The sequence below is a fragment of the Periophthalmus magnuspinnatus genome, chromosome 18 (assembly GCF_009829125.3).
Source record: "Periophthalmus magnuspinnatus isolate fPerMag1 chromosome 18, fPerMag1.2.pri, whole genome shotgun sequence".
Classification (NCBI taxonomy): domain Eukaryota; kingdom Metazoa; phylum Chordata; class Actinopteri; order Gobiiformes; family Gobiidae; genus Periophthalmus; species Periophthalmus magnuspinnatus.
In genome coordinates, this window is record NC_047143.1 from 7,227,406 (window position 1) to 7,249,327 (window position 21,922).

At 37.8% G+C, this 21,922-nt stretch overlaps 1 protein-coding gene across 1 annotated transcript in view; it reads left to right on the forward strand.

The window, feature by feature from the left end:
* The window catches only part of arap2 (ArfGAP with RhoGAP domain, ankyrin repeat and PH domain 2), a 155,294-nt gene that overhangs the window by 114,936 nt on the left and 18,436 nt on the right, over window positions 1–21,922 (forward strand). Inside the window, exons 19-25 of the mRNA XM_033983754.2 lie at window positions 6,675–6,738; window positions 7,089–7,252; window positions 7,816–8,028; window positions 8,580–8,685; window positions 11,723–11,870; window positions 15,991–16,068; window positions 19,462–19,536. Coding sequence (XP_033839645.1) covers window positions 6,675–6,738; window positions 7,089–7,252; window positions 7,816–8,028; window positions 8,580–8,685; window positions 11,723–11,870; window positions 15,991–16,068; window positions 19,462–19,536 — 848 coding nt within the window. The remainder of the gene's footprint in view (window positions 1–6,674; window positions 6,739–7,088; window positions 7,253–7,815; window positions 8,029–8,579; window positions 8,686–11,722; window positions 11,871–15,990; window positions 16,069–19,461; window positions 19,537–21,922) is intronic.

The window sequence follows — 21,922 nt, forward strand, 5'->3', positions numbered from 1 at the left end:
ATCTTTACTCAAATTAACAGTATGTCCCTGTATATGCAACAGTACCGAGCTTGCTCCATATTATGAACAAGCTAACCTTTTTAGTGCGACTACCATATTGCACTGTGCAGCTTAATAAGCCACTTTATTAAATGCTGGTAAAGGTAATCTACTTTGACTCCTTACAAGAAAATATGCAGAAAATAGACCCATTTTGAAAACATTTTATTTGATGAATTGAGTCTGTGTGCGCTGTATCTCCAAAACCCGCCTGCGTTAAGTGGCTTCAGTGGAGCTTTAAATAGGTAATACATCCCCCGGCACAAACCCACTATATCCGTTTATGGTTACTTGCGTTAACATTGTGAAGAATTGCGAAGATTTTTTAGCTTTTCATGTGTTTTTTTTTCTCCCAATTTCCAAAAAACTACCTATCCATAAAAGCCTCCTACCAGTGGCATTCATAAGTGCTTAATGATGTCAAACGATGCATGCTAACGACCAGTGTCAGAGGACGTTCCAGCGCCTCAGATCATTACATGCTTCTGTTGGATCTCTGCTCTAATTGGCCGAAGCACTTGTCCAGAACTTTGGAGGGAAGCGGAGGACGAAGAGTACGAGAGAGGTAGTTTGGGGCTGATTCACAAGAAAAGGGAGTGTAAATGTAATATATATCTTAAGGAACAAATAATATCTTTTTAAAAAATTATTATTATTATTATTATTTTGTAATTTCCCAATCTTGATAGTTAATTGCTATTTTTACAATCCATCAGAAATCTCTTAATGTCTTGGTTAAGGTGAAAAAAGCCCATCAAATTTACTGAAATATAAATTTTACCCTTGTGTTCTAATATTACACCAGTTATTTTTTTTATATGTTTTAATCAAACTTTTTCCTTTTTTTTTTTTTTTTTTTTTTTTATAATTTTTGATATTATCTTGCTGCCAATATATCTTCCACTGGCTTTCAGGTTGGCAGTAGAATTCTAGCTACCATGTTTTAGTGGTTCCTTGATGTAAAAACGATGTAAAAGGTGGAAGAGCGCGATATAAAAATGCAAGTTTAATATGACAGTTTAAATATATATATATATAATTATGTCCATTGATTTCATATTTTTATTTTATTTACTTTTTATTTTATTTTGCGTTTATTTATTTAATGGAAGACAGACATAGTGACCAGTCATATACAGTGGTAACCAAGATATGACAAGATATAACAAGACATAACATAACAGCTATTTACAATGTTTGTGTGTGTGAGACGTGTGTTGGTCTGTTGTGTGTGTGTGTGCGTTGGTGCGTGTGTGTATGTGTGTGATATTTCCGTGATTTTGGAGGGGTTAAGGTAGGGACAACAGAGGAGAATACTAGTAATTCACAAGTGAGAAAAGAAGATATAGAGAATGTAAATGGGAAAAGAGAAAAAAATAATAATTAAAAAAAATCAAGAGGGCAAGAAGAAAAAATATATAATACCAGTAAATTAACACATTAAATTAATAATAATAATAATAATAATAATAATAATAATAATAATAATAATAATAAACAAAATAAAAGAAAGGAAAAAACATATATAGTAATAATTTTTAAAAGATGAATTCATTGTAGTCTGTGTTTTGTTTTTTTTAAGTTGCTATAGCCAAATATTAAAACCATATTTCTTAAGTCATTTGTATTCAAAACTTTTACTTCACTCGCCGCTACCAGCCGTTGGCCATATATGACGAATCGCTGGTATTTTAAAGCAAATTAGCAACAAAGAGTGAAACACCTTGCACTCTATTCTCAAGACAACTTCCCACAGCCTGGTCTGCAGAACACGTGTGGGTGGCTCACATAAGACTGTTTGTAAGCAGAGCCCGTGGTCAAGAACAAGGCAACTTCTTTATCAAAACTATTTCATTACAATCCAATTTAATTGAATGCCGTCGCCAGCTGGAATAAATTCATTACCCGTTTGTTTTGCCAATAACTGCCACCGCCGTTTGCATTCAGCCCATCCTGCGAATGTTCTAATATTTACAAGATGGTGGTAGTTTGGCAGGAGTGTTTTCTAAAGCCCACTGGTCATGTCTGCCAGCTACTTAAGATTGCGTTGTGAACATTATGTACCCACCTAACACAGACTAGGGTCTACTTTGTTTTAGATACTTTAAAATGAAGCGTGTTTTTGTTCTATTTATGTGTCGTTGTTCCTGTGGTGTTGCTGTTGCAAGTTCCCAATATTTACTTAATATCTCAATAGTAGCAAAGCAGTTTAGATATCGTGTTATTGTGTAATTTTGCAAACTGCACTCATTTAAAAGGCAATATAGGCAAATCACTGTAAAACATGTTATGTGTTGAAGTATAGTGCATGTTTAAATTGTCCTTATTATGTTATGTTGTAATGTTGTAATGTTGTTTCCTCAGCACAAACATACCTGCAGTTGTGTTTTGGTTCATTCACACATGTTTAACACACAAAACCTGCTTATTTAGGCTGAGTTCTTCTCTCAAACAGAAAACACTCTGTTCTAACGAGCCTAAAAACTCACAAGAATCAATTTTGGGCAATATAGGACCTTTAAGGGACCAGTTACAGATGATATTATGCTGTTTTAAAAACTGTCTCAAATATGAAAAAGTGTAGTCTGTGAGACAGCAAGAGACATACGGAATTAAAGATGTGCTATGTAACCTTTCTGGTGGAGCGTGTGGCCCTTGCTTGTCTGTAGTTGTAAAAATTAGACAGTGTTAAAAATGTAATCTGATCTTGTTTTATTGCTATGTTTGTAAAAGCCACATTTTAAATGTATAATGCTGTTTGCAAACAATAACCTTTTAACACGCCTGATAAGAGTATTTTTGTACTGTACTAAGTGATCTAACTGTAGGGCAGAAGCTCTTTCCCTCCTGCATTTGCCAAGAACCCAGGAGATGTTTGAAGAAAAGCTTAAGTGTGACCAGAAAGTGCTAGACTCCTGAGTTCACAGCTCCGTGCCTGATATGAGACATTTTAGGACATTTGAATCGACTGCACAGTGTGACGCACAAACACGCCGGGGTTAAATCGATGGATCTTTTTAATCCATTTACAGCTCTGCGTGGATCAAATGGTGTCTGTGGCGCCCCCTTTGCTCACCTGGGGCCGGGCGAAGAACTGCAGCGGATGGGGCCATTCTTATTCCAAACTTATTTGTCACAGCTGCGGAGCCGTTGTGTTGGGGAATGGTAGCCTGGAAGTTTAATCAAATCTCGAAGATGAACCAAAGGATGGTGTTGTATTAGTTTCAATGGCCCGTGTTCACTGTCACATGATGAAAAATTCGCCTCAAAATCCGACCTTTGTGAGCGCTGTCGATGCCCTGTCAGCCAAACACTGACAGTTTGATTTCACAAATAATGCATTGCGGTTCTATGGGAGAATTCTTTCTGAGCCAGAGCAGCAGTACCTAGAGCGTATTAATCAAACTCGCTTCAGGACAGAGAGGGGAGTGGCTTATCCAGGACTTATTATTAATCCATCAGTGGTAGACATCAAGCTTTGCTGTTCACAACCACAGACTGTATGAAGAAGTGAACTAAGTGAGTGTGGCGTCACGAATAGCATTTAGCTCCACTCAAATGAGGCTTATTGAGGCAAGCAGTTATAGGGGTGAATTTGGGGCCGAGTTCCTAATTTGGAATTCCGACTGCGAGTATCATGGCAACCAAAAAGCCAATCCGGAGCGAGGCTGTTAAAGGTAACGCCCACCGGATTAAGAACACAGTCAATCAAACCTGTTGCTAATGCTAGAGAAAGCAACACTGGGGTCTGTCTGTTATTAATGTTCATATCTTGATTTACGGACAAAATAGCGAGAAAAAACAAAACAAAAAAGCAATAAACAATAAACAAGAGGATCATATAGAGCAGGTTAGGTATCTCCATTCATATATACAGTCTATGTTCACAACCCATGGATAAAATAAACATCTCTATTAAAATCCCCACATGCTTCAGACATACAGTGCACCATACTGGTAAAAGTGCACTACAGACGGTTCCCCACTTTACGACCCCAGGCTGGCACATTTACAATCACCTCCATCATTTTCACAAACCCACTCTAGGGAATTATCACGGTAGGTAAAGCATCAGGTTTAATCAAAGCCTTTATCGCCATTCTGTAGGTTGCTGTTCGGCAACAATAAACGGAAAATGATTTCTAACAGCGTCTTGATTTTCTATAAACTCCAGCTTGCATGTTCAGTGTGACGCCGTTGTATTTTTAAATCTGGGAAACAGTTTTGCAGCTGCTCCGTACAGTGCTACGAGTTTTAGTGGGATCGTAAACTGCTCACTGTAAGAGGACAAATATGAAGAGTGGCAGGATGGCCTAGGGGTCAGGTCCCAGCATGCGTTCACAGTAATATGACATTGTGAGATTGATTCCCTGCTCGGATAATTTGCAAAATGTTTCTGTCTAATGAAGTTTATGGACCAAAAAACAGCGCGCATAAAAGGGCCCATATTACGCTATTTGCTGATCTATGTTACAATGTTGTTTCCTCATCATGAACATACCCAGATTTGTGTTTTGTTTCATTCATGCAGATTTAGGCTTTGAGTTGAGTTCTTCTCTCAAACAGAAACAGCCTGTTCCACCTTGTGATGTCATATGGTAATACAGGAAGTGCTCCCCTGTGTTTTTAAACTTGATTCACCTTTACTAGAATCATTTGGATACTTTCATACCTGGAATTGCCAATCTCTACTGAACTAAAGGTAAAAGGGAGCTGTTAACTAAACTAAAACTACCATTTCATGACATCACAAGGTGGAACAGAGCATTTTTATCTTTGGAGATGTAGACAGACTAATAACAAAAGGTTACTTGAACATGTGTGAATGAAACAGATCACAACTCCAGATAGGTTTTGAGGTAACAGCATTATAACATGGCTTAAATCTCACTTTTTTTTGGGAATAAAGGACTTTTAAAACTCGTGGAATGTAACAAACTAAAAGTAGTAAAGTACTGTACTTGAGTATAAATTTTGCATATCTCTGCTTTACTTAAGTAGATTTTACTTCACTTCATTTGAGAGCAGGCATCTGTACTTTCTACTCCACTACATTTTTGAACTGGATTGAAAAGTAAAAGGCTGAGGATCTATTTTTAACATGTTTATAATTTGAGCAAACAAAAATATACAAATAAAAATTGGTAGGAAAATAAACGATCGATTCAGTTGTTTCTGTTGATAAAAATTGTGCACAAATCTTTATCAAAATCACTACTTTTGCAGCTTTATTAGAGCTCAAAATATGTGCAAAATACTTTCACTTTTTACTTTTTAAATACTTTTTTAAACAGGTACTTTTACGTTTACTTAAGTAGATTTTTCATGTGATACTTTTAGTTGTGTTTTTTTTTTTTCTTTTTTGCTCCGGTATCTGTACTTTTACTTAAGTAACTTAGTTGAGTACTTCTTCCACCACTGTTTGAATCTATGAAAAGTAACAATATTTGCACATTGATACACACAACAGCCATACAACATACACTAAATACTTCCAACTTAGCTTTCAATACATCTTAACACATGGTAAATATCTGAAATGGTCTGTAGAGATTATAAAAACTACTGAGCCGCAGATGTATTCTTATCAGTCAAACGTATTAAGTAACTCAAAGTTCCCGCAGTGCGCTGTTAGATGGATAAAAGAGGATTTCTGTATTTGTTCAAACAGCTGTGACAAGTGTTTTTGCATTCACCTGATAACACTTTTAATAATGCGCTCTGAAGTCCATATCAGTCACCAAGTTTTGTTCTCGTTTCTCTTGTAGTTTGGATCAGAATTAAAAACGCCCTTGAAGCTCTTGAAATTCTGCCAAAACGACAAAATAAAAAAGAAATCTGTGAGGAGCGACTTACACTATAAAAATATCTTTCTGCTGTTTATTAACGTTGCTCTCTGGCTGCTTATAGGAATCGCTGCATGGGTCTAGATGGATTGTATAGTGTATTTATTGCTAAGTTATCATAGACGGTATAAAAAAGTGGAATAAGGGAGTGTGACGTCACCTGTAATCCTCGGCTCGAGTCAAATGATGCTCATCAAAGCTAGCAGTTATAGGAGCGAATTTGTAGCCAAGTTGTGTATTATAATTCTGACTGCGCATCTCATAGCAACCTAAGAACCAATCCGGAGCTTGCACCACTGGTTTAGCAGAGAGCAGGCACTTAGCAACGCTGTCAATCAAACCTGTTGCTAACGCTAGTGGGAGCGACTTCATGGATAGAAGGCACCTGATATGTCTGTTATTAAGGTTTATATCTTGATTTACTGACAGAATAGGAAAATAAAAGCGCGGGTTAATACGAACATTTTAAAACCAAAATGATGAGGCTCACTGCAGCAGTTACGGAGAGAGGGCTGGCGATTTTTCAATGTAAAGTGAATTGGAGCCAGGAGTCGATGGAGCCAGGAGTGCGCCCATGAGCATTTCCTATTTGGAACGCTGCAGCTAGCAGGTTATCTATGTCCATTTATACATACAGTCTATGCAAGTTATAAAGAAAATGGATTATTGTGAGAAGCAATATGTCATGCCATAAACACATAAGATCTTCTTTTACTGCTCTTATCCTGTTATACTTATTTATTTTTGAACACTGTGTTAAGCTAATGTATGCTACCTCTCTTTCTCCAGCTGTCTCCACTCACACAGAAGGTGAAGAGAAGATCCAGGTGCTTCTCATGGTAGAGGGTCGCAGGTAAGAAAGGGAACACTAGCTGAAGAGCTAATTGGTTTTGCATACAACTAGACCTGTCACGGTAACACATTTTGAAGTATGGTATATCGCTGAAGAAAATTTTGACGACATACGATAATATTAAAACTAATTTATGTCACTGACACCAAAGCCCGAAAAGTAGGATTAAGAACAAAAAACTATTCTAAATGTGCGTGTTTCCCAATGCATTTTGTGTAATAAACCAAAAATGATCAAATAAATATATATAAATACAATAAAAATATTTGTTATAGTTTTTATTTATGTTTTGTTTTTGCTTTGGATTGTAGTACAGTATGAAATTATAATCTGTATTCTCTTTTCTGCAGAACCGTCTACATCCACGGCTACAACCGGACAGACTTTGCCCTGTGGCACTCTGCCATCATGCTCGCCGCAGCCACTGACGGCAAAGCGCTCGGCGACCAGCAGCTCACCAAGAACGGGGTCCCTATTGTTGTGGACAGCTGCATCGCTTTTGTCACTCAGTATGGTCAGTCTCTCAGTATGAACACTAAATCATTTGCATGGTTTCAATGTGTTACAATAAAGACTCGGATACAATTTTTCCCCCTCTGGGATGATTATAGTTGATATAGCTTTTGTGCCTGACCCAAGCCTGAATAAATGGGGAAAGATGCCGGAATCTGGTTCATATCAAATAAACATGTCTTCATTCCAGAGCTGTAGGCAAACTATTTACTGTGGTGATTGCATAAAGCAAACGGCAAAAGGAACAGTTTTTCCATAAAATGATTTTCAGACAGAGTCATTTCAGGCTAAAAGTATAAAATGCCAGTGAAGGTTAATATACAGTGCTCAGACATTTTATTCCACCTGCAATTTAGATTCAAATAAGATTATATAATGTTTTTAAATCTTTCCAATAGCCACAAGCCTGGCCAATGCTCCATTTATTTAGCCCTACGTTTCATCTGCTGTTATCAGGATGAGTCAGTACATTCACAGACATCACGACTAGACCTGCTGTAAAGAGAAAAGTTTTCAAACTCACTTTGGGTGTGCTCCTGTGACCTGGTGTTACTTCTGAGGCAGGCCTTTGTCAGGAGGGGGTCTACCAGAGCCCAGGCGACCCGGACCGCGCCGCCGCCCTGCTGGACAAGTTCACACGTGACGCTCGCAACGTGAAGCTGAGAGAGAAGGAGCACCAGCTGGAAGATGTGACAGAGACCCTCAAGAGCTTCTTAGCCCACGCGGAGGACGCTCTGCTGACCAAGGAGCTGTACCCCTACTGGGTCTCTGTGCTGGGTAAGTCGCTGTTTGATACCTCAATACACAAACTTTACTACCTTATAGCATTTTATACTTTGTAGATTCTTGGTGAAAGTTACACTTCTTGTTACAAATAAATTAGTCATCAGCGCTTTTATACCTGTCTGTACCTGTAGATTAATAAGTATAGCAGAATCACATCGTAACGACACACATTACATCATAAAGAGCCTTTTAGGTGTCATGAAAATTCGTTTTAATTGTAGGATCTGGACAGCAGAAGTGTGGAAGTTATTCTGATTGGATGGTTGACTGATTTATAGTGTACGATAGTTTTTGGAATTGTGAAAAACATTCTAATATTTATTTTGAACATGTTTACTTCACATCTGAGTACACAAAGAAATGTTTAAAAAAAAGCTTATTACAGCATGTATACTACCATTAATAGTTTAACATCTACCAATTAATTAATATGACCTCCCTTTTCAACCTTTTTATTCACTGGTCCAAACTGTTTTTTAATGTCAAATATGAGCTGTTGCTTTTCATTTTGAAATGAGCTCTCTCTTCTTCCATGTTTGCAGATGAGCCTAATGAAAAACAGAGGGTGAAGAAGTACTCCACTTTGATCGAGAGCCTGCCAAAGATAAACAGGTCAACCCTTGAAGCTCTTCTTCAGCATCTGTACAGGTAAACACTTTGACACTCACATCCTCCACTAGTGTCTTTAAGAGAGGAATGATTAAGCCTCTAACTGTCTCCTCTTTTTTAACGGACATGTTTTTAGTTATTTAATCTTAAAAACATATAAATAAATATAAATAAATAAATATAAAGCAACAGCAGTGTTACATCAAAACTCATTTTTAATAATCTCACTTACCAGGTATAAATGATTCAACCCTATTAGAAACAAATCTTATTTCTCATAACATAACCCGTGCAATTGCAAAACATCTATTTTTATATGTAAGCACTCGGTAAAAGCTAATTGGCTACATTGAGTAAAATGGAGTTTCGATAAGAGAGAAATTAATGAATAAATAATTTAACGATAATTTTTTTCAATTCTCCACATGATATTTTTAACTAAATTAGCAAACCATAGCACGATGCGAGGCTGGCTCCTTAGAACTCCACACCAAGCTCATTAAGTACGACTAATTACAAACATAATGCATGAGACAACTACCCAAACTGACCATGCTAACCCCACATGGCACGTAGTCTAGCTGTGTTTAAAGCACGCATGGATGGCGAGCTCTTGTTTTCCTGTTGCGTCCTACTTAGCTCCACGCTGCTTCACACGTGTAGCAGGTATGGAAGGTCCTGGGGGCTGCCAAAGGGATGCCATTTGTCACCTGCAGATTAGCCTAGTACCCCTCTGCTCTGCTAATGACCAGTCTGCTGTTGTCCCTGTAATTATATTCTAACCAGACTATGCATGGGACGATGTTGAAATTTGTTGTCAGGATTATCACTGCCAAAATACTTGCTATTAACGATTATATCACAGTAATGATTAAAGTTGCTGGCAGTTTAAACATGTTATGAGTATGAATAATTATAAGTATAAGTTCCATATTTAAAGATGCACTGCGTAACTTTTCTTGTCGAAGGTCTGCCATTTGCTTGTCTCCATGGTGATGTTATTGCTTTGCCTGGGATGTTCCACAGTACGGCATTAAATAATTATGTCTTGTATTTATTCAGTTACGTGCATTTTTATTTTTCAAAACTACCGCAAAAACATGCATTATTTCTGTAAATGGGCCCACTCCTCTACAGATCTGACCTGTAATTTTACCTGGTGATGTGGCCTGCTTGTCTCCATGTTGATAGTTAGATTAGACTGTAGAACATTCCAGTAAAAGAAAAAAAACAAAAAACAATAACATTTGTATGGAGTAAAGCAGATGGCAGACTCTCTACCAAAATGTTTCGCAATGCACCGTAAAACTGTTATAGTATTGGCCTTTGTTATAAGTGAAAACAACAGTGATCTAGAAGAGATCATTAGGGAGAAGTATTTTTTTTCTGCACATTCTAGTGATACAATGGCAATTATCTTTGTTGGCGATTCTCATAAGTCAGATCAATTGTAAAACTAATATCAAAAGTAGATAGCCATTTGTAGTGTAGATACTCATTTGAGCAAGTGTCGATACTAAAAAAGTCGCTTTCACGGGACAGTAATGAACCTGAATAGCTAGAATGATCTTGAGGTGTATCAGAACAAGTATAAGACCAAATAGACTAGTATACGCTCATGGACCACTATGAACATATCTGGACGACTGAGAGATTACACAGATAAGATTGCATGGTAATCTAAAAGAAAGTACTATGATTTAATATGGAAAATCACATTCTATTGTTTAAAGAAAGTGCGATTTTTATTATCATCGTGGTATCAGAATGGGTATTGAGTATCAGGTCAATTGAGTTTGAAATATTATTATTGTAACAACACTGCACCAAACTGATTCAAGTGTGTTTTATATTTTGCTTGAGATGCTGCAGTGTCTTTCTAAATTGGGACCAGACACTTGAAGCTATTTTTTTTTTTTTTTCATTTTTCTGTCAGTTTTTCTCTTACATGCTAGAGACAAATAAATTACCCAAATTATACCTTAAAGTGGAACTAAACCCTAAATCCAATGCATTTTTTTCTACTAAACTGTGTAAATATTGGTTTAACAGCACTGTCTACTTACCCTAATCTTTTTTCTTTTTTCTTTTTTTTTGGAAACTTTACAAACTAGATAAATTTGGGCTTCTGCACTATCCAGTAGTTGGTGACATCACAAATGACTGTCCTGATTACAGCTAGGTGTTTCTGATTACAAACACCTGGCTGCAGGGGTGGAATTTGAAGGTTGGCTACTTATTAGACCAATCACAGTGTTCCACATGCCCTTAGACCCCGCCCCTACTCTTCTCTCACTCTTTTCTTTAGTCGTCCTTGTACTGCCCAGTTTAGCACCTCTACTTGAAATGTGGTTGTGGGTGGAGTTTAGGTGTTTAGTCCCACTTTAAAATGTTTATTATTATTATTATTAAACTTAATTAAATTTCACCCCTAGATTTTGTAAATAGGAAATTGTAACGTCATAAGATGTTCATTGGAGATTGAAGTATATTTACTGTCTTAAGCCATGGAATAAAAATATTAAAATAAGTAGATTTGGTCTAAAAAAAAAAAAAAAAAAAAAAAAAAAAGAAAGAAAAAAAAAACTATTCACCTATAATGTTTAAACACTTTCTGTTTTTCCGTGAATTACATATATTTCTAACTTAACTTATTAACAGTTTTCTACCAGCCTCATGGTGATATTATGATTGGCGTTAGTGTGTCCTTACAATACATCGAGCTGTTTTTAATGATTCAATTTTCACTTTCTCTGAAAACAAATCCCCATGTCAACTGTAATCTAAAGTTTTCTTGCAGGCAGTCATTAGCTTTGAGAAGCTGCAGTTCTATGTAAACATCTTTAAAAACACATAATCATAAAGTCTGCAGTCTTAGAAACCATTGCGCCGTCATGGAGGGAAAAGACTTAATTGGCCCTTTCTTGCACAATTTAGGTTGCATTTAAACCATTTCTTATTATGTTGGATTGTGAACATTCTCTGTGGGTGTAACAACAACAAACAAGTCTGATAGAGAACTGCATATTTATTTTGGACAAATTAAAAACTTATTATTTCTGTATTTTTGTCCCAGGATCCACCAGTGTTCCAACTTAAACCAGATGCCCAGTAAGAATCTGGCTTCAGTCTTTTCATCCTGCCTTTTCCAGACCCAAGGGCAGAGGCCAGAGGAAGTCCGAGTGGTCCAAGATCTCATCAATAACTACGTAACACTGTTTGGGGTGAGTATTGTTATTTATAATGTGGGCACGCTTGGCTAGCTGTCAAAAGTCATGGTCAAGTGGAGGAGGCGTAGTTGTGATTGCAAATATGTATAGCACCATTATTTCTGAAAAAAAGAAAGTATTGTTTTGGATTTGCCAGGCAACAAGAATCCCATGTATTTCAGAGCACGTTTGCAGAGACCTTTCTGTAAAAAAGCGAGATATTTTGTTATTTGCATTGTATAAATGAAATAATTGCAGCCTTTGTGATTTAAGTGATTGCAATATTTTGTGCAGTCCTGTTGCAACTTTTAATCGAACATTTGCAAATTAAATCCTTAAAAAGTCTTTATATACAACCCAGAATGTAACCCAAGATATTTATTTGGAGAAGTTATCCAGTCTATTTTGAAGGTTAAAAGTAAATGCATGTATCAAAAAATATAGTCAGAAATTTAGGCAATTTATTCAACTTTTTACATTTTGTTTCCAGTTTTGAAAGTGTTGAATAAAGAGGCGTAGAAGCAAAAATGTCAAGAGGGCATCCAATTACTGCTTGTAATTTGAAGTATGATTTTTTTTAACCATGCAAATAGAGTAAGGATTTTGTGTTTTTTTGTTGTTTTTTTTAATTGGGGCATGTAAACCTTTTTTTTCATGTAAACACTGTGACTATAAGTAGGCCAAAGTTTTCTAAGCTGAAAGTGTATGATGTAGATACCTGTCGCCAAGCTCGCTCCGTGGCAATGCTAGTGTGGCTCTATTAGTTGATGAAATAAATACTTTAAAATCAAAGACTGTGCCAACCGTACCCAACTCACATGGTTGGCCCACATCTCCAGAAAAACAAACAAAAACAGGTCACCTCGAAGAGAAAATAAGAAGGCAATTTTCAAAAGAAACCAGGCCAGGCTCGTAACTGTGAGCTAAATCTGCGCAGCTAGTCTGACAGCAGAAAAAGATTCACCAATTATTTATAAGGTCACTGTCAAATATTCTCTGATGCAAACTGACTATACTGATTTTTTTACTTCAAACTCGTCCTTGAAATTACAGCGACTGGTTTCAAATAGATTTTGTAAACCTCACTAAAGGTTTAAAATGCTAGTATTGTGGAGTTTAAGTTGACAAAATATCCTATACCCAAGTGAGTACCGCCGTTGTACTTTGTGATATTAAAATTAGCATAAAGGTCATTCTTCATCCCTGTGAGAACCTTGTACTTCTACTTGTACTTGTCACTTAATAAATGTATTTTGGAGTCGGTGGGTACCTCACTCGCTTGTCTCCATAGAGATGTGCTGCAGCATGACATTAAACATGTATTTTGCTTTTATTCAAATACTTCAGTGGCCTCTGCGATTTCCAGTAGTTGATGACATCACAAATGACTGTTCTGATTACAGCCAGGTGTTTCTGATTACAAACACCTGGTTGCAGTGGCAGAGTTTGAAGTGTGGATACCTGTTAGTTCCATTTTAAGATGTTTTATTGTTTCACTTAATTAAATTTCACCCCTAGGTTTTATAAATAGAAAATTATGTAGTTAATTATGTCGTTGTACTATGTGATATTAAAATTAGCGTAAAGGTCATTTTCCAGCCCTGTATGAACCTTGTACTTGTCACTTAATAAATGTATTCTGGAGTTGGAGGTTGCTTGTCACCATAGAGATGTGTCACAGTATGATATTAACCATGTATTTGTCTTTTATTCAATTACTGTTTTTATTGCTTAAAGGTATACTCTTGTGAGCTTTTCTGTTTGAGAGAAGAACTCAGCTAGGGTTTGTGTATTAAAGATGTGTAACTGAAACAAAACACAACTCCAGCTATGTTTTTGATGAGGAAACAACATTATAACATAGATAAAAAAATAACGTAATATAGGCCCTTTAAACATAGATTGAAAAACATGTACATTTACTGTTATTGGGGTCATCTCTCCAAAAATCTGACCTGTAAATTGATCTGGCAATGTCTCTATGAAGATTCATAATTTTAATGCCATACCGTGAAACATTCCCGCCAAAGCACTAACATCTCCATGAGGACAAGCAGGTGGTGTTGGCTTATGCGCTTCATCAGAAAATGTCTGTGTAATCCCTCAGTCGTCCAGGTAGGTTCCATAGCAAAAGAAAAATTCAATTCTGTCAATTGAATGAAAGTTTAAGAGAGAGATTCGCTCTAAAACTTTTGTCATCAGAAAAGTTAAAAAGTGCACTTTAAACTGTAAATTATTCATGGGATTCAGCTTCTTTTATACGTGACATTTTGAGGACTATTCAAAAGACATTATTTTGGTGTAAATGCTCAATTTCTATGACAACGTTCCTATTTTTTCATCATTCTGTAACCCATCTTTAGGGTGCACTGTTCACTTCTATCAAGTCACGTTTACATGAGGTTTTTTTAAATGAATTCCGATAAATATTTGATATTTTTAAACACTAAAATAAGTGGTGTTGCCTGTAGGCCTGTCACGATAACACATTTTGAAGTTTAATATATTGCTGAAGTAAATATAAACGATAATAATGATAACCCAAGAGCAGATTTAAATGACAAAAAAATATTCAAAATCTACAATATTGTTAAAAATCATGAGCTGCAATAAATAAACAGCAGAATGAAACACTTTAGTACTTAGTTTGCATCTGTAATGAGTCATAGAAGTTATTTTAATAGATTATTTTTCCAGATAAAGGTTTAGTTTGTTTTCATACCTGACAATTTCGACTGCACACAGCGCCATCTGCAGTTTGTCTTCTTCAGGACAGTATCCCAGGTGTGTGAGAGTGAAAAAGCCCCCTTGTCCCGGTTCAAGGTCATAGAAGTTATGAATTCAACTTTCAGCAGCTCAAATCTTATCATATAGCTAAAAACTAAACCAAAATTTCTGTGGTGCAAAGAAAATGGACACACGATTAATATTGACCCCAAAATAATATTGTTCCAGCTGTCATATATTGAAAGTCGATATAGTAATTATCGTGACAGGCCTAGTTGCCAGGTCTGTGCAATAGTCTCAGAGTGCTAAGGGGCGGGTGTGTGAGATCAATGCTTACTTTTTGGAGAACAGCTTGGCTTATGGGACACTGAGCTGCGAGCGGCCGCTAATCCCCGCAGAGCCGCAGATCCCTCTTGTTCTGACGTTACAGGAGGGACATTCACTCCAAATCGCTCTCGGGACGGCGCCATTCGCATGACAAATGGCCATTAAGCCCAACCAATCACGAGCCCAATAGCGCTGAATGCACACTGTATGACACCAAATGAGAGACGTTTCTCTAATTAAAGCTCCAAGTGTGCGCTGGGTGTTGTCAGCGGACTATTATCAGGACTAAACACTCACGCAGTTTTGCCTTCTTCAATCTTCTTTCCATAACTTCTACAAAGGGAAGTGTTCTCGCAAAAACGATAATGATGTTAAAAAGTTTGGAAATAAGTGTCTTTTGCTATCAGTAGTGGCAGTTAAGTTTTTTTTTGAATGTGTTTTACTGTACTTAGGAAAAGTTTCTGGGAGATGTGGAGAATGCTAACTAAGAGAGCTGTAATGAAGTCAATCAACTCATTTTGTCTGTTTACTCCAGTGATAACTTTAATAAAACATTGCAAAAATATGCATAGTAACAGTCCAAGTAATATTTCAGAGATTTATTTATTTATTTTGTGGCATTAGAGCATCATTACAGAGTCTATTGAGGTGGCATGTTGGCTGAGCATTAGCATTCACGCCTCACAGCAAGAAGGTTCTGGCTTCGACCTCTAGGCTGGCTGTGTCTGGGTGGATTTCTTCCAGCCACTCTGGTTTCCTCCCCAACCCGAAACATGCACCATAGGTAAAATCCTCCAGCTAAGGTAGTCCTGACCAGGTCTGGCCCAAGATCTTGAGATGGGTCAAATGTTTCTTAAGCTTAAATAGAGACAGAATTAACCTCTGAACTAAAAAACTACTGAGTTTGAGTCCAGATCTACGTACTTCATCTCAAAGTGCCTGTATTATGCTACTTTTGATCTAAGTTATAAAGACTTTGCCCAACACCGCATAGCTTCATGAACGCTTTCTGAATGACCCGAGCACCATATATCCCAGTCCTTAAAGTTTGTATTTTGTGACTGAGTTTTCTCTCCCACAGGTCAACCTGGAGCAGGTGGAGCAGATGGAGAGAGAGACCCGCTTCATCACGCGCTGGAACGACAAGAAGGACGCCACGGTGAGACGCCTTAATGGAAATCTCCGCCGGTGATGTGTTTGTTTGTGTGCGAGAGTATTGATTTAGCCGCGTGTGTCATGGTCTCTCAAATCAAGAATTCATTTGCGGTTGTACCCTGTTTTTCTGGTGGGGGGAACAGGGGGATTGGGCTACAGCAGCAGGTGAGGCAAGAAAGGACTTTGTTCCTCTTAACCTTTACCACAGGTACTTTATGCCTGGATGCCTCTGCACAGAAAAGCATTTGGTCCCGATAAGTAGAAAAAAAATAGCTAGCATGCGGTTGTCCAGGTCTAAAATAGTTGTTTTGGTCGATTCGTTCCCACTCCCTCTCCTCCTTTCTTGTAGCTCGTCCGTGCTATAGCCTTTCACGACATGTCCGCCGCTGAGGGGCACGGGGGTTACTCAGTGGAAAGCAGCCACTATTATGAAGCTGTTGGAGGTGAAAATTGGGACAACATTTCAGTTATGGACTCAAATCGACCCGGGATTTAACCTGCAGAAGTGAGAGGGTGAAAGTATTGCTCTGCAGTGTTGAATCTTTTAGCTTTGGTTTAGGCAGGATACTTTATTGATGCCAAAGGACATTTATGAGTTTTAAGAGGCTTCCAAACATAAAACATCTGGAATGAGTGTAGAACAGGGCTGTTCATTACGTCGATCGCGATCTACCAGTCGATCGCGAAGGCATTTTGGGTAGATCACGTCCCGTCATCCATCCAGTCGCATGACTAATATACAGGACAACAGTCAGATTACACCTGACCCTAGGTCACATCATGGGCGCTGCACACGCATAAACAAGCACGAACCCTATACCCTAACCCTATAGCGTCGGATCCTATCGTTGCCGATAGAGCGCAGTTGCGGACTTTCCAGCAGCGTAACTCCGCGCCCAGTCGTGCTCTCATGTAAATTCAAACGGCGTCTCAAAGCGGAGACATGGGGCTATCTAAATATTTTACCATCATTACGGTAATCTGCCTCTGTTGTCCCTCGAAGGTGACGAATGAGAGCGCGGGGCTGCGGGGATTTTCACTCATTTATTCGATGCGTAAAAGAAAAAATACGGATGGATGTGTAAAATCAAAGTAGTTGTGTGAAAAAATGCAGTAAATTCTGATACTTCGTTTAACATGATTTTTATGGCTATAAAAAAAAAGACAAAACCATAATCAACATGATTAGCTCTGTTATCGCTTTCAAACGAAAAATGCAATTTTACTCCTGGCTGTCAGAAGCTACTGCCCGAACTATGCATCCCTCACTGATTCCATTCAGTGCAAGTCATCAGAACAGTAATCATCATTCAAGTAGTTATGAACATGTAGGAAGTTCAGTTGTGTTGTGCAGTATTATCTCATGACGTTGTGCAAGGCACATCAAAATGCACTGTACATGTAAGAATTCATAATACATTTACAAATAAATATATGTTTAACATTTTTTTATTAGGTGGTAGATCTTTCAGACACGATCATTTTAAAAGTAGCTCACATACTGAAAAAGTCTGAGCACCCCTGGTGTAGAACATGATGGAAAGATATAAAAGTCTTTACATCTTATTTGAAGATGGTACACTTACTAGAGGTTGCGGTGAGGTGTGAATGTATAGAAACTGTGTGTATTAGTAGTTAGGAAGTTAGTTGGGGATAGAATGGCTTTAGTATTGTGGTAGTAACATTACATTCTTATATCTATTAACTACATTTACAAAACAACAGCTTTATCTACAGTTTTGGTCAATGTTTTTACTTATGAGTGATCTCTTATTAGATTAACGATATATTGATTCAGTATACGGCATCTGGAGGTTTCAAAACTTTCAAAAATTTTAATAAAAAATAAAATAATCCTCTATAGATTGTATGTTGTAATTTACCACCAAAAGTGTTGAAAAATAAGATATTAATCAATACTAAAACTATTATCGAAAGTAGATACTCATTTGAGCAAGTGTCGATACTAAAAAAAGTCACATCAAACGAGCAGAAATGAGCGTTTACTGAATAGATTTAGAATGATCTTGAGTTTTATTATAAATAGTATAAGATCACATAGACTAGCACTCCATGGAACCTACCTGGACAACTGAGGGATTACACAGATGTACGACCACATGATAATATCAAAGAAACTACTACAATTTTATGTTTTTGTGACATGCCGTGCAGGTGACATTACTGATGGATATTACAAGCGATTTCCTCTCTTTCTAGTTGCAAGTAATCAAACAATGTGTCCACACTCTTCTATAGTTTTACTCTGTTTTAGACCATGTACAAGACAAAAGTTGTGACACAGTCTGCCCATTTTAAAGCAACAGATTATTAAGTACACCGGAGTCCCGCCAGTGTCTCGTATGACTAGACATTTGGAGTCAGTAAATCAGTGTTATAATGAGGTACAAGCCAATGTGGAGTTAGAAGAGACACTTTAAAATCAATAGTCACATTCAGAGTCGGAGCATGTGCAGTGAGAGGTTGACATTGGTAAGAATTAGTAGTACTGTCACTGCACAGTTAAATATATTTATTTCTTGTCTGCATCTCTTTAACAAAATCCTGGTCTGGATTTTTTCTCGCCCTACACGGGAATATAGAGATTATTGAGTAAACTTGACTGTCCTCACATCACTCTATGGCATTTTCACAGTAACAGTTTGTTGTCAGTTGATGTAAATAACTGTAATTTCTAAGACCTTTGATTCTACCTTCTACTGTTGCTGCTGAAGTTCACCTATACAATCAATGTACAGATTTAAAGGTGCACTGTGTACTTTTTCTTGGAGGAAGGGTGCGGGGGTGCGGGGTTATTCCTCTGCCTGGAATATTCCACAGCATGGCTATTTTGCATTTATTTGATTACATGTGTTGTTATTGTTAGAAAAATTGAAAAAAAATTGCATCTTTAACAAATTATTTCAGCTTCCATAAAACTCATGATTTGTAAAAGACATTTTCAGATCAAATTTACTATTTCACTATTTTCATGTTGCTCATTGGATCACAAATATTTATGTTAAACTGCATATTTTTCACTTGAGACATTGCAACATATGGCCAATGAATTAAATAGTTCTTCTCTCTCGCTTTTTTTTCTCACTGTTTTCACTCCCTTTCTAAATCAGTGACTGCCATTGTTAACAACACAACAGTTTTAATTTAACAAGTTAACACCCAGAGAGCGCAACTCCACTTTTCTTAACCTGCAAAACTTTCCATCACTTCTAACACTGACCTTATCACAATTCCCTCATACACTTTCTCTGTATTTTGCAACTTTTTTCCCTTTTAATTAACACCAGAAAGTTGAGAGCTTTCCATCCAATAAACACAACTCTAATAAATTGTTTTGCAATTCTGTTGATCTTGATATCTGTTTTTATTTTTACAGTTTGCTCCAGCTGGGGACTTGATCTTCGAAGTTTACCTGGAAAAGAAAGAGCCGGAGAACTGTTGTTTAATCAAGGTTTGTGAAATGTGTGTGTGTGTCTGTGTGTGTCGGTGTGTGTCGGGGTGTGTGTGTGTGCGTGCGATCACTTCTCCCAGAGGTCCACACTGAAATAAGAACAAGTGGAGTGAGGGAAGGAGGCAGGTGCAGTGGAGAGGTGGAGAGGTAGACAGAAGGATAGAATAGGACTGAGGCACTGGTGCTTTAAACCTGTTGGGATTACAGCCAACAGAAATAAATCAAAAGTTAGCTAATCAAAAGAAATGTCTGGTTTAATTGTGTGAGTAATTGCATTTGTTGAGGGGCGCTGTACGGCCAGAGGTGATGGGGGCATTCACAGCAAAGAGGGTTAAACAGGAAAGGTCACTTGCCAGTGCTTAAGTAAAAGTCCCACATTAAAGTTTAATGTCATACTGTGGTACATTTCAGGTCAAGCACTAACATCTCTATGTACACAAGCAGGTGGTGTACCCTCCATGTGACACTATGCACCTCTGTACCAAGTATGTTTTGAAAATGTGCCTGGAAAGAGATGTTATTGAAGTGTAGAAGTTTAAAATGTGTAGCATACTAATGCAGTCCATGGTCCTCTAAATATCATGTGACAGTATTGAAACTATCTGCAAATGTAGATGCTACAAAACCAAAACCAGCGGCTGGTCCTGCAGTTGTTCGAAGGAGACACATAAATGATAAAACAGGTGCACTGTTCATGGAAATGATACACTTTGAAAATGCCTCATGTTCTGATGTTGATGATTTGTTGAACTCTGTGACTTCGAGTGTTTTAAATGTTCTGGACACCATTGCCCCGATGAAGGTTAAAATGGTTAAAGATAAGCAGAAAGCGCCATGGAGGAATGATGACTCGGTCAGGGCACAGAAAAGAGAGTGCCGGAGGGCCGAGTGGGAATGGCGCAAGTCAAAACTCCAGGTTCATTATGAGATTTACAGAGAAAAGATGTATATGTACAATCACAGTTTATGTAGAACAAGGCAACGGTATTTTTCTGACATTATTGGAAGTTGTAGTAACAATTCTCGTGTCCTGTTTGCAACAGTAAACAGATTAACAAACCCTTCAGCTCTGCTGCCATTAGAACTAATTTCCTCATCTAAGTGCAATGAGTTTGCATTGTTCTTTAATGACAAGGTTCAGAGCATTAAAAATGCCATCAATTCCACAACGCATATAACAACCCAGCACCCACCTAGACACTTAGGGCTGACTCACTTTGCACCTGTAACTGACAAAACTGTCCAAGAGATTGTCACCAGTCTGAGTTCATCTACATGCTGCCTCGATGTGTTACCCACTAAATTTCTAAAGTCTGTGCTCAACAGTTTGCTGTCACCACTCAATTTCATAGTTAACATGTCACTTCAATCTGGAACATTCCCAAGAGCTTTGAAAACTGCGGTTATCAAGCCTCTCCTAAAGAAGAGTCTTGATGCCACAATGTTGAACAATTACAGACCAATCTCTAATCTGCCGTTTCTAGGCAAAGTCCTTGAAAAAGTTGTTTACCAACAGCTTATTAATTTTCTCCAAATGAACAACTCCTTTGATGTCTTCCAGTCAGGTTTTAGACCCCACCACAGCACTGAGACTGCTCTTATCAAGGTGACAAATGACATCCGCCTGAACGCTGATGCAGGCAAAGTCTCAGTCTTTATCCTGTTAGATCTGAGTGCTGCCTTTGACACTGTGGATCATGGGATCCTCTTACAGAGACTAGAGGACTGGGAGGGCATCTCTGGTACAGCACTAAAGTGGTTCAAGTCCTATCTAGAAAACAGGGAGTACTTTGTTGAAATTGGAAAGTGTGTCTCGGATAAGGTGTCCCTGACCTGTGGGGTGCCCCAGTGGTCAATCCTGGGACCCCTGTTGTTCAATCTCTACATGCTGCCGTTAGGCCAGTTAATACACAGCAACAATGTGTCTTACCACAGCTATGCAGATGACACTCAGATCTATGTCTCACTTGCAGCAGGTGAATATGGACCATTGGATTCACTCTGCCACTGCATCCAAAAGATCAGTGTGTGGATGCAAAACAACTTTCTCCAGCTAAACTCAGACAAGACTGAAGTTATCATCCTTGGCCCACAGAAACTTAGAGAAAGTGTCAGCAGTCACCTCCAGTCTCTCTCTCTAAAACCTTCAAATCAGGCTAGAAATCTAGGGGTAATAATGGACTCAGACTTGAACTTTAACAGCCACATCAAATCAGTAACATCTGCAGCATTTTACCGCCTAAAAAACATTGCAAAAATCAAAGGTATACTGTCAAATCCAGATTTAGAGAGACTTATACATGCATTTGTCTCCAGTAGGTTAGACTACTGTAACGCCCGATTTTAATGTCCTTATTCTGTAAAGCAGTGGTCCCCAACCACCGGG